The sequence below is a fragment of the Anoplophora glabripennis genome, unplaced genomic scaffold (assembly GCF_000390285.2).
Source record: "Anoplophora glabripennis isolate ALB-LARVAE unplaced genomic scaffold, Agla_2.0 scaffold1680, whole genome shotgun sequence".
Lineage (NCBI taxonomy): Eukaryota > Metazoa > Arthropoda > Insecta > Coleoptera > Cerambycidae > Anoplophora > Anoplophora glabripennis.
Genome location: NW_019417807.1, coordinates 1 through 12,821, shown reverse-complemented (window position 1 = coordinate 12,821; position 12,821 = coordinate 1). Strand labels below are relative to the sequence as shown.

At 33.5% G+C, this 12,821-nt stretch overlaps 1 protein-coding gene across 1 annotated transcript; it reads right to left on the bottom strand.

Moving 5' to 3' along the window:
- Positions 1-2,421: 2,421 nt before the first annotated feature.
- LOC108915266 (zinc finger protein 33A-like) lies at positions 2,422-12,258 on the bottom strand. Its single transcript, XM_023456530.1, has 7 exons — positions 12,058-12,258; positions 11,647-11,937; positions 11,321-11,589; positions 10,581-10,727; positions 3,526-3,823; positions 2,689-3,153; positions 2,422-2,595 (listed from the first exon to the last, which is right to left on the bottom strand). The coding sequence occupies exons 1-7, from the start codon at positions 12,256-12,258 to the stop codon at positions 2,422-2,424; spliced, it is 1,845 nt and encodes a 614-aa protein (XP_023312298.1).
- Positions 12,259-12,821: the final 563 nt, after the last annotated feature.

Sequence of the window (12,821 nt, the reverse complement as noted above, 5' to 3'; positions counted from 1 at the left end):
AATCGGTTATTTGAATAGTTGAAGAATCGAATAACCGGTTTTCGGGTTTCGTAAAAATCCGAATTATCCGAAATCGGTTAACCGACTATCCAAAAAACCGATTTCAGTTGCCAGCACTAGTCTAAATGGCTCGCGCTTGCAAAATCTTTGATATCTCGGCTTCTGGACCACATACAAAAATTCTTTTGTACTTAATCTGGGTAGTATCTGGTAAACATTTACGGGACTAATTTGCTTCTAAGGCGAAAACGACTATAATATTTGTGGTTAGCTACCCCGGATTAAGTACAAAATAATTTTTGTACGTGGTCCAGAAGGCGAGATATCAAAGATTTTGCAAGTGCGAACCATTTAGACTCCGTCATTTCAGTTTTTAGAGTGAGCGCGCGCCGCTTCCCCCTACTTCTCCGTCCGGTCCAACTGATGCACTCAGCACTTGCACGCTTTAGTTTATTACTCAATTACTAATACTAGAAATCAAGTAAACATCTTATTTTTTTTTTTTAAATATAAGTATTCAATATTAACCTCCATCAAGCGCATCGCTGTAAAATGTTAATTGCGTCATCAAAATTTTTTTTAAATAAAAAAAATTATCTCGGCTCCAGGTCGTAGAAAAACATTTTTTTTTTAATTCGTGAAAAAATGTCAGCAGTTTCGTTCTTTAAGTCATTTTCATAAAATAAAAATTGGAATAGCAATTTGAAAAAAACATACCCAAAAAAAGTGCAACTTTTTCAGTCATTTTTTGATCCTTAAAATTAATAAAATCGTCAACATTTTTTAACAGCATGATAATATAACTCTTTACGAAGAAAATAAACGAAAATCGTCACTGTAGGGCTATCCGCTGAGAAGATCTAGCCAATTTTCGAGGGTGCCTTTTTTTTAAAAAATCGATATTTCGAAAAATAATTAATATTTTTAAATTTTTCAAAAATGTACTTTTTTGGCTTGCCGCGGGCTATGCTTGCAGTAAATAGCAAATATGGGACGTAAATGTAAACGAGTTATAGAAGAAGAGAAAAGAGAAGATTTTTAACGGTTTTTTCGATATATCTCGAAAAGTAACAAAGCAATCGATACTTACAAAAAATCAGTCGATAGATCTTTTTAAAACCTACAACTTTCCTCATTTAAAATTTTTCAATCCGTGCTATATTTTTTTAGTTATTTTAGAAAAACCGTTTTTGCAACTTTGCGATTTTTTTTAACCATGTTCCCCATTTTGGATCAAGTTTAAAGAACAATAAACTCGATTTAAAATTTAATTTTCTATACGGTCATATTTTTTTGTCCAGGTAATAATTTCTGCAAACTTAACATTAATCCGTGACAGAATGCTTGGACTAAATGTAAATCGGCGGCTCTTTAGGGGAATGCGTCCAATTCTGTTCCCTATTTATACTTACTGTTCAATGTTTTTTCTTTTTTGGGGATATACTTACCACTATCGTACCAGTTTTTGCAATAATGCCATTATCAGGGCTACAAATAAATTGGTACAGGATATTTACTAATTTCCTCTTTACATATTACAGCTGCAACTACTGCACTATAGTTTCTACTAAACCATATAACCACTAGAATTGTCTTTCTCTTGATACCAGATTTGCACTAATTCCAAGTATATAAACTATTCAATTAGCACGTTAAGTATCCATTTTCTTTTACATAAAATTTATGAAAATATGTCTAAAAAATAACCGGATTCGTGTTCAGCACCTTCGGAAACGGGGAGGTAGGAAAAATTGTGTGACGATTTGTGCATTTTACGCTAATGTAAATAATTACCGAGCTTTGTTTTTCAAACAACTCGGTCATTTTTTATAACGGCTATATGCAAGGAGGCAGAAGTTGTATTGGATTTTTCCCTCTGATTTTCCGTCTGACGTCACGAAAATCTCCTTCGAGCACTTCTCTGTGAATTCCGGATACAGGTATAGAAGGCGGTAGGCACGTACCGTAGTGACGAATACCTTAAAATCATAGAAAACCACATTTCTTATGAATTTGCGTAATCTACCTCGAAAGAACAAATTATCTAGTCGTCACAATCACCAGTCGAATTCATTTTCACTTCCATATGGTGCAACTCTTGAAGATCTGATTTACATGCGTTGTAAAATTAAAAGACAGGTGCATAGTTTTCTCTGTGGACAAATAAAACATTAGCTTAACCGTCTTTTGTGTTTTTTATTTAGGTTAAAACGTATAAATCTTCTTTAAAACTTGAATACTTGCTCTTATCTAGGCTTGATTGTAGCGACAGCAATTTTGTAATTACGTGTTACTCACTAACCGTAACTAGAGATGGGCAATTTGAATCATTTTAATGATCCGCATGATGAGAACAAAGGGTGACAATTCACACCTCCAAACCTCTCTTTGTGCATCAATTGAGGTGTCCTCAAAGACTCCCTATGCTCGGTTTTGATGCTTTTTGATATACTCTTTGTCTTCAGTTTCGTAATCACAGTCGTTACAGCTGTACATCTGAACCTGAGAAGGATCTTTATGCTTCAGTTGATGCCGTTTGATATGACTCTTGTTCTTAGTTTCGTAATTGCAATGATTACACTTGTACATTTGAACCTGTGAAGGATCTTTATGCTTTAGTTGGTGTCCTTTCATATATTTGCTGTATTTAGTTTCGTAATTGCAGTCATTACACTTGTACATTTGAACCTGAGAAGGATCTTTATGTTTTAGTTGGTGCGGCATGATATTTCTCTTGTATTTAGTTTCGAAATCGCAGTCGTTACACCTGTACCTTTGAACCTGCAAAGGATCTTTGTGTTTCAGTTGGTGTTTCTTCATGACATCCTTGTATTTAGTTTCGAAATCGCAGTCATTACACCCGTACAATTGCACCTGGGAAGGATCTTTATGCTTCAGTTGGTGCCGTTTGATATGACTCTGATTCATAGTTTCGTAATTGCAGTCATTACACCTGTAGATTTGACGCTGCGAAGGATCTTTGTGTTTCAATTGGTGTTTTTTCATATCATCCTTGTATTTAGTTTCGAAATCGCAGTCGTTACACCCGTACAATTGCACCTGGGAAGGATCTTTATGCTTCAGTTGGTGCCGTTTAATATGACTCTTGTTCAAAGTTTCGTAATTGCAGTCATTACACTTGTACATTTGAACCTGTGAAAGATCTTTATGCTTTAGTTGGTGTACTTTCATATATTTGTTGTATTTAGTTTCGTAATTGCAGTCATTACACTTGTACATTTGAACCTGTGAAGGATCTTTATGTTTCAGTTGGTGCGTTTTAATACAACTCTTGTATTTGGTTTCGAAATCGCAGTCATTACACCTGTACGTTTGAACCTGTGAAGAATCTTTATGCTTCAGTTGGTGTCGTTTCACATGTTTTCTGTATTTAGTTTCGTAATCGCAGTCGTTACACCTGTAGATTTGAACCTGCGAAGGATCTTTGTGTTTCAGTTGATGCCGTTTGATATCACCCCTGTATTTAGTTTCGTAATCGCAGTCGTTACACTTGTGCATTTTAACCTTGGAAGGGTCTTTATGCCTCACCAGGTGCCTCTGAAGTGATTTCTCATTTTCAGTTTTATACTCGCACGATTCACGTTTATACACTTCCGAATCGTTCTCATGTCTCACAAAGGGTATGGTAAAACGGATCTCACTTCCAATTTCGTAAATGCATTTATCACATTTGTACAATACTTTGCGCTCCTGCCTCGTTTTCACATCTGATGCATTCTCATGTTTACATCCATCCTCTTCTTCATTTTTACAGACACTCTCCTCGAATGGTACCTTATCGCAGCATTGCAGTGGCGTGTCGCTGAAAAAATTGCATACAGTGTATTTTTAAAAATCAAGTTTTAATTTTTAGGGGTTATACAGGGTGATTCGGTCATAATGTCATTAATTTTTAAGAGCAGATAGAGAAAAATGAGTATATGATGACGTAATTAAAAAAAAATTAAATGCATATTTAAGCAGAAAAAAAAATATTTTCAAATCATTATTTAACCCCCTTTTCAGGCTGTTACTGACCGGCTGACGTCAGTCGCTTGTTCAGAATTTGCGCACGGCTACGATATGAACAACGATGCAACGTTGCCATATTTATATATTTTCGCACATATAGACAATATGAGCCAATAATAATTTAAAATGCTATAAATTATGTTTTATAATTATGCAATCAACACATTAAATTGTTATTGTTGCCCAGCAAGAACCTCGAGGAGGTCTGAGCATGCCTTGCCAAACATCAGTTTTTATTAACATAATATTAATTTTTTAATTTGCTGTAAGCATTCTGGCAAATGTTCAAATAAATTACCCTTACCGTTACCATCTGAAGGGGAAGGTTTTCAAACAATTCTACTAAAATTGAAAGTAACGCGGCCCATTCAGATGTTCAGGTAGAAAATGCGGCTTTATTAAACGATCGCCATATAATAATTTCAATTTCATTACAGAAATAATGACATAAAAAACCAACACTCACTAGATAAATTATAAAGAGAGGGTGAAGTATTTAAATATTGACTGTAACTAATAGAAAATAAAAAAACAATCGGACGGAGACAAATAAACAACTCGGTAAGTGTTTCCGACCTAGGGTAACCTGTATCTAGGGTCAATAACCTTTTTATTTGACCCACTTTTAATTTGTACGTGTACGTGTGCATAGTCTAGCAGCCAGATAGGGCCAACAGAGTGCCACGGCTGCAAACAACTTATTCGTAGTATTTTAAACTCCTGAATCCAAAAAACTTGGTCGCAAAGCCTGAAAGTGGTGAGTTTAATTGTTATCAACAAATTAAATGTTTAAATGGCTGTAAAAAGTTTTTATTTTTATAGCTAGTAAACGGAACCCTATCTGGCTGCTAGACTAATATGAACTGTAGTAGGATCGCATTCCATAGAGCAAAAAGTTGTCGGTCTTTTATCAAAGGAAAATGTAATGAATCGGGATGATTGTTTTCCAACGTACGGTTATTACAATTTATCATTTTTAATATTATTAACGTTTTAACGTTTTATAATTTATTATGTTAAATAATAATAATAATAATAATAATAATAATAATAAATGTCTTTTATTACAATTATTTAGCTCAAGTACATACATGTAAGCAAATAGAAAATAATAAGCTTGTAAAGGGGCGAAGTGTCAGTTTAAAACTGCTTTTCAACTTAACCCCTAGAAACAGTATGAATGAACAGAAAAAATAAATAAATGAAGAACACAAAATACCCTAAGTATAATAAAATCTGTAAACGTAATCGCTACAGAATATGAACATAAATTGAATTGTACACAGTTTTAGTATTTCAATTTATTATTCAAGATGCAGTTGCGTATAACCGAAGTTTGCATAATAAATGTAAACTTTAATGTAAATATAAACTTTGGTGTAACCCAGGTGGTAGGTACTTATTGTTTTTGAGAAAGTAATATGTTTTTTACCCGTTTAAAATGTCAGCACGAGTAAAACAGCTTTCATCCGTCCAGCGCACTTTGTTTTAAAAATAAAAATAAAGTTAGCGACTGCTGCACTTCGATTTAGCTGCCACTGCAAAATTCAAGACGATTGGGGAAATCAGCTGGTTCTAAAGCTGAAAATTTCAGAAGAATAAACAAAAATTTGTGTATATATTTACCAAAGTGATTTGACAATTCTTATAAAATTAAATCTAAAATGCGTTACCTCTTTTGAAACTCCCGCTACCAAATTTTAAAATTATATTTTAATCATGATCTCGGCAGCAACCAACATAACATTCGGGCTAGCCCGTGGCCGCTGAATTAAACAACGCCGTACCCCAACCATAACTTGCATGCTTATACGCACCTAGGACTAGACAGTAATCGAAAACATAAGTCGTTCACTAATTTAGAATATTTAGCCCAAGTCGGGCGAGCCCGCACACCGCACACAGCTCGCGTATACCCATTGAGCACCCATCGAGTGTTATATCGGCCACCTAAGACCTTTCACCAGTGGCTGGAAATATATATACGTATATTTATTTGCTGTAATTTTAGAACAATTTTTCCCTGCATAGGTATCCCAGAAAACAAATTTTAGTCAACGAAATAATAAACCGTTTAATAATAATTTGTGAATCGCGTTAAAAAATAAATATCTATGGTGCTATGTTGAATGTTCTTTGATAATTATAATTATTAATATTATTTTAACTCGTTACTGTTAAACTGAATTAAAAGTGATTGCTGCGAAATTTTCAATATTTTAATAGATTCGAGTTCGTAAATATGGAAGTGATGTAAATTATTTTTGGGATGATCTCGGCAGCAACCAACATAACATTCGGGCCAGCCCGTGGCCGCTGAATTAAACAACGCCGTACGTTGCCTGCTTATACGCAGATTTTGTGGCTAGGACTAGAAAGTAATCGGAAACGTAAGTCGTTCACTAATTTAGAATATCTGGCCCAAGTCGGGCGAGCCCGGACACAGCCCGCATATACTCATGGAGTGTTGTATCGGCCAGCTACGGCTTTTCACCAGCCAGCCAGCAGCGGTTGGAATATATGTATATTTATGTGATGTAATTTTGTTCTTTAAATGAATTTTTGAACATTAGAACAATTTTTCCCTGCAAAGGTATTCCAGAAAACAATTTTTAATATTATAAACGAAGTAATAAACCGTTTTATAATAATTTGTAAATCGCGTTAAAAAATAAATATCTATGCCGTCATGTTGAATGTTCTTCGACAATTATAATTATTATTAAGGTTATTTTAACGCGTTACTGTTAAACTAAATTACGAGTGATGGCTGAGAAATTTTCAATATTTTAATAGATTCGACGAGTTTGTAAATATGGAAGTGATATAAATTATTTTTAGGACATTTAAATTCGATACATATTTATTTATTTTTTCTAATAATAAAGAAACTGTTCAGTTTAAAAAAAATATCTTCTATTTAATATATTTTTTTTATTTCAATCAGATTTTTAATAAATTATCATTTGAATATACATAATTACGTAAAATAACTCTACTCCCGGGCAAGCCCTTCGACTTCACTCGTATATTCTTCGGGTACTTACGTGTAATCTGCGGTTTGATGTTAGTTTTATTCCATAGATTAGGTAGAGATTTTTTATTCCTTGTACTTCACGACTTGGTTGTTTGTAAGTTCTAGGTTAGNAATAACTCTACTCTCCGGGCAAGCCCTTCGACTTCACTCGTATATTCTTCGGGTACTTACGTGTAATCTGCGGTTTGATGTTAGTTTTATTCCATAGATTAGGTAGAGATTTTTTATTCCTTGTACTTCACGACTTGGTTGTTTGTAAGTTCTAGGTTAGGAATAGTAGTAGTAGTTTAGGTAAGTTTTTATTGTTTAATAGTTTGGAGTAAAGCAAAATGGCAAGCTGAAAATCGCGAATTGGTGAGTAGCAATGGTGATATTGTTAATTTTTCATTATACAGGATGTTTCAGAAAGACTTCCCGTAAATTCAGGGGGTGAGGGTACGACAAAAAATAATAATTTTTTGTCTTATGAACTATATGTCTATCTCCTCTTGTTTCTGAGATACAGAGCGACAAAATAAAATTTTTTAAATAGAATTTTTACGAAAATTTCCAAACGGTGTGAAATATTTTTATGAAATTTAGTAATCCGGAGTTCTTAAGGACGCCAAATACGGTGGTCTAATTATTTTTTGGATATTTCATAAAGGGCGCTAGTTACGCTACATTCCTATTACATTTTAGGTTCTAATTTTTTTAAGGGTAGGTTTTTTACCATTCGGGCTCTAATTTCTAATGTACAATTTTATTTTCTAAAAATAATTACTCCTGTTAGAACTTCCTATGTGGACGGTTTTCGAGAAAAAAGGCTTTTAATTGAACTCTTACAATATTACGGTGAAGAAAATAAGTGACTTTTTTCAAAATAGGCTTATGTCAAAACTTATTGATGGATGTCTCATAAACAACGCAAACATTGTCAGTAATATTTTAAACTCTAATTAACTTTATATCAAAATTTTAGTGATTGTTAGTGACTGTAGTAAAATATTACTGACAATGTATGCGTTGGTTATGAGACATCCACCAATAAGTTTTGGCATAAGCCTACTTTAAGAAAGGTCACTTATTTTCTACAACGTAATATTGTAAGAGTTCAATTAAAAGCCTTTTTTCGCGAAGACCGTCCACATTAGGAAGTTCTAACAAGAGTACATTATTTTTAGAAAATAAAATTGTACATTAGAAATTGGAGTCCGAATGCTAAAAAAACTAACCTCAAAAAAATTAGAACTTAAAATGTAATATGAATGTAGCGTAACTAGCGCCCTCTATAAAATATACAAAAAATAATTAGACCAGCGTATTTGGCGTCCTTAAAAACCACGGAATACCAAATTTCATAAAAATATTTCGCACCGTTTGGAAATTTTCGGAAAAATTCTATTTAAAAAATTTTATTTTGTCGCTCTGTATCTCGGAAACAAGAGGAGATAGACATATAGTTCATAAGATAAAAAATTCTTATTTTTTGTCATACTATCACCCCCTGAATTTACGGGAGGTCTTTCTGAAACACCCTGTATAAAAAAATTTGTATGTTAACTTTCGACGATAAATTATTTATTTCAAAATTAAAACCTTCGGCTGACATGAAAAATTTAATAAATAAAAACAATTGCGGAAGTAGCAGATCATTTAGGAAAAATTGGTACAATAAATATGAAAGGTATTGAAACCAGAAACAAATTATATTGTTGGAATTGCTTACAGTTTAATGAAAAAAGTTAAACTCCATGGAATTATCTAGGATATTCAGATCTGAAACATATAAATGAATCTCTAAAAAACACGAGCAATCGGAGGAGCATACATATTCGACATTAAAATTTAAATTATTAGGAAAACAAAACATTTAAACTTTTCTTAATTCTGCATTTTGTGAGAATATTTTAAACCATAACAAAGTCGTGGACGAAAATAGAGATATTGTAAAGCGCCTTATTGATTTGGTTATTTACTTATTTATTAATTTATTTATTTACTTATTAGAATTTTAGTATAATTTATCGTTAGTAATTTCAGTATGTGTTATTGCTATAAAAGTGATAGAGAATTTTACTATTTGTTTAGAGAATTATTTTATTTTTTATATGTCCTTCTATGCCTTAATCCTTGCCTTAGCCCCTATCCCGGCAAGAAATCACTGTGATGACATTCTCGTTTGTTCTTGCTGAACTATTATACTTTTGGAATAACTAATATAATTTTCAGGTATATTTATATTAACTATTTTCATAATTCTTAAATTTTTTATACTTTCAAAAGTAAATAGACTAACGTAGATTGCAATTATTATATGATATTAAGTTACATGAGAGAAAAAATATTTTGCCCACCCATCTCAAAAAGCCACGAGCCGCCACTGCCTTACGCTACTTGCCTAGATATGGGGCCGTTTCACATTTTCAATAGGTGACTTTACGACTCTATTTTCACAGAACAAATAGCTGTCGAGTTCAAATAATTTGTCGCTTTGTCGGTGTTTGTGTTTTTGTTCACGTACTTACTTTTAGTAAATAATTATTTGTGTTTACTATTATTTATTAGTGTAAAACTTGAAAACGAATTTTGTAAATAAGTTTTTCTTCAAATGCGCGGATAATCGATACACGTGGCAACGCGGCGCTGTTTCACTACCGTTGCCGTATGCGAAATTCGCATCTCGCGCCTGACGGACGCCCATAGCCGTCGTGAAATAGGGGTTTCACTGAGGTTTAGAAATCAAATATTTTCCGGTTTAAAAATAATTTTAGAAATTTTTTGAAAGTCGATTCTGTTAAATCTTATTTTTACTAAGTGATAGTTAACCCTGTGTATTTTTAAATCGCCGCTCAAACTCTATCAAATGACATTATTAGATCGTCTCCATGGTAACGTATGTCAAAATTGCTATAGTCAACTGTTTTTGGTCAAATGGCACACTATATATTTTTTTATCGATTCTGGAAGATATTTTTTTTCTGCGTTCGGCTATGTAGGGAAGTCTATAGTTTCATTAGTAATATTGCTAGAAAAACAGCAAAAAAGATGAACCTCACTTTTCGTAGCTTTATTCTGAAAAATGATAGCCGTACAATCCGAGTCCATCGTGTAAGCATGTTGTGCGGTGATTGTTTTTTGTTTTGGTTAATTTTTTTTGCGCAAGTTATGCCACGTGTAGATATTTTGTACAACCAGTTACAAAAAATTCAAACATATCCAGCAAATATACAAATGGCAATGGAAAAGTTTGAAAAATCAGTTGAAAACATTGGAAATAGTTTGCCTCTTGTTGAAGATGTTACGCGTGACGAAAGAGTCATCAATATAAGAACCCCCCACAGCTCCACGTATATACCTCCACTCTTCAAAATGCACTCCCCCCCTGTAGTCAAACCCACGGACCGCCACTGTATTTGATTTAAAGCCATACTGATTTATTTATAATGACCTTACATTTTTTCCTAATAATTTGTTAACCTAACTCTTAAAGATTGTTTACCAATGTAATCTTATAATTATCTTCTCTTACCTGCTTTCCTCTTCTTCTGATTTGATGTCGATACTTTCAGCTTTGATGGACATTTCCATCTCGTTAATATCTAATTCTTTATCCAAGTTCTCAGTCTTAACGAATAAATCGGATGGTGAAGTGTCTATCTGACTTTCTGTTGCTGCGCTATTAAAAAGACATCTAACTTTTTCCTGTACTTCCGAGCAATTTTTTAGGAAACNGTAAGGAAGTCTATAGTTTCATTAGTAATATTGCTAGAAAAACAGCAAAAAAGATGAACCTCACTTTTCGTAGCTTTATTCTGAAAAATGATAGCCGTACAATCCGAGTCCATCGTGTAAGCATGTTGTGCGGTGATTGTTTTTTGTTTTGGTTAATTTTTTTTGCGCAAGTTATGCCACGTGTAGATATTTTGTACAACCAGTTACAAAAAATTCAAACATATCCAGCAAATATACAAATGGCAATGGAAAAGTTTGAAAAATCAGTTGAAAACATTGGAAATAGTTTGCCTCTTGTTGAAGATGTTACGCGTGACGAAAGAGTCATCAATATAAGAACCCCCCACAGCTCCACGTATATACCTCCACTCTTCAAAATGCACTCCCCCCCTGTAGTCAAACCCACGGACCGCCACTGTATTTGATTTAAAGCCATACTGATTTATTTATAATGACCTTACATTTTTTCCTAATAATTTGTTAACCTAACTCTTAAAGATTGTTTACCAATGTAATCTTATAATTATCTTCTCTTACCTGCTTTCCTCTTCTTCTGATTTGATGTCGATACTTTCAGCTTTGATGGACATTTCCATCTCGTTAATATCTAATTCTTTATCCAAGTTCTCAGTCTTAACGAATAAATCGGATGGTGAAGTGTCTATCTGACTTTCTGTTGCTGCGCTATTAAAAAGACATCTAACTTTTTCCTGTACTTCCGAGCAATTTTTTAGGAAACTGTTGTGGGTACACACAGAATCAAAACATTCCTTACATACAACGGGATCTTTGATGATGTTTATAATCTGCAAAGTATAGTTTTCTAAATTCTGAGAAATGCAAGTATTTAATATCGTTCATACCAGTTCAGGAGCCAGTTTCTCGATAGCTTCAAGTTCCTCTTCACAAATGCACCTAAACTCACTTTCTACTGGATGCATACACAATCGACATATTTTCTGACTGCAAACTAACTCGCTTTTCTTTTCCTGCATGTACACTTCTCTTAAGTTGAGCTGTAACATTTTTTTGCTATCTACATAAGGAATAATTGTGTAATCGGTATTCAGACAGGTCAACTTAAATTCTAACGCCGCATTTAACTTTCTTCTGCAAACGCTACATATAACCTCTTTGCTCTCGTTATCAAATTTCTGGAAAATATGCAAATTTAAACAGAAAGAAAGTGTACTGGAAAATAACAATTAAATACTAAAGGCTGCTTTACGTTTGAGACTGCTAGGATCTAATCTAATTAGATTTCACCGACTTACCAATTTCAGCAAAACAACATCTAAAATGTCTCTGATAACGTTGTCTACCACTTCAAAACTTGTATCTAATATAGATTTAATGCAAAGTCTACACGAAGTTTCCTTAACATCACTCATTGCTCTACAACTACAACAATCTTCTTTTGAGTATAAAAAGAATACAAGTTCGTCAGCAGTCACTTCTAACCTTCTTATGGCCATGCCATAGGCCATAGATTACAGAGAGTTCTTGGGGCGACGTAGGCAGGGTTGCCAACCAGCCTTTACCGATTTGTTACAAAACTTTTCCAGACTACTCACAACTTTAGAATATCAATATCAAGATAGTTTTGTTTTTATAATGATAACTGACGGCCATCTTATGGCGCATAGGTTTGATTTTATGATTTTATTTTACCATTTTTAATTTAATTGTGTCAATGTTGCCAAACGTCAAAAGCTGGGGCGCGTTCACAATCATTGTGACTTGTATGCAAAAACAGTAATATCGATTAAGAACTATTTGACAATAAGTCCAACGAAACTGATATTTTTCAACATTCTAAATATTTGAAGTACTCATAAATAATAGTATAATATTTCTAATATCTTCACATTAAAATTGTCTGTGCTATCGATATCGATAGATTACTCACAGTTGGATATCTAAACTACGATATACAGGGTTCGCGCCATTATTCTATGGCTAGAAATTGGCCTCAATGATTTGGGATCGAGGGGGATTATCCCTCTTTATCCTGCCTCATCTCGTGTAGGCCTGGACA

Bases quoted from the DNA above. Each gene is read 5' to 3' on its own strand.
- LOC108915266 (XM_023456530.1), bottom strand. From the start codon at position 12,258: ATGGCCATAAGAAGGTTAGAAGTGACTGCTGACGAACTTGTATTCTTT. The intron at 3,154-3,525 runs GTTAAAATGCAC...GATCTTTCACAG, and splicing joins GGCATAAAGACCCTTCCAAG to GTTCAAATGTACAAGTGTAA. The intron at 2,596-2,688 runs GTTCAAATGTAC...GATCCTTCACAG, and splicing joins AACATAAAGATCCTTCTCAG to GTTCAAATGTACAAGTGTAA.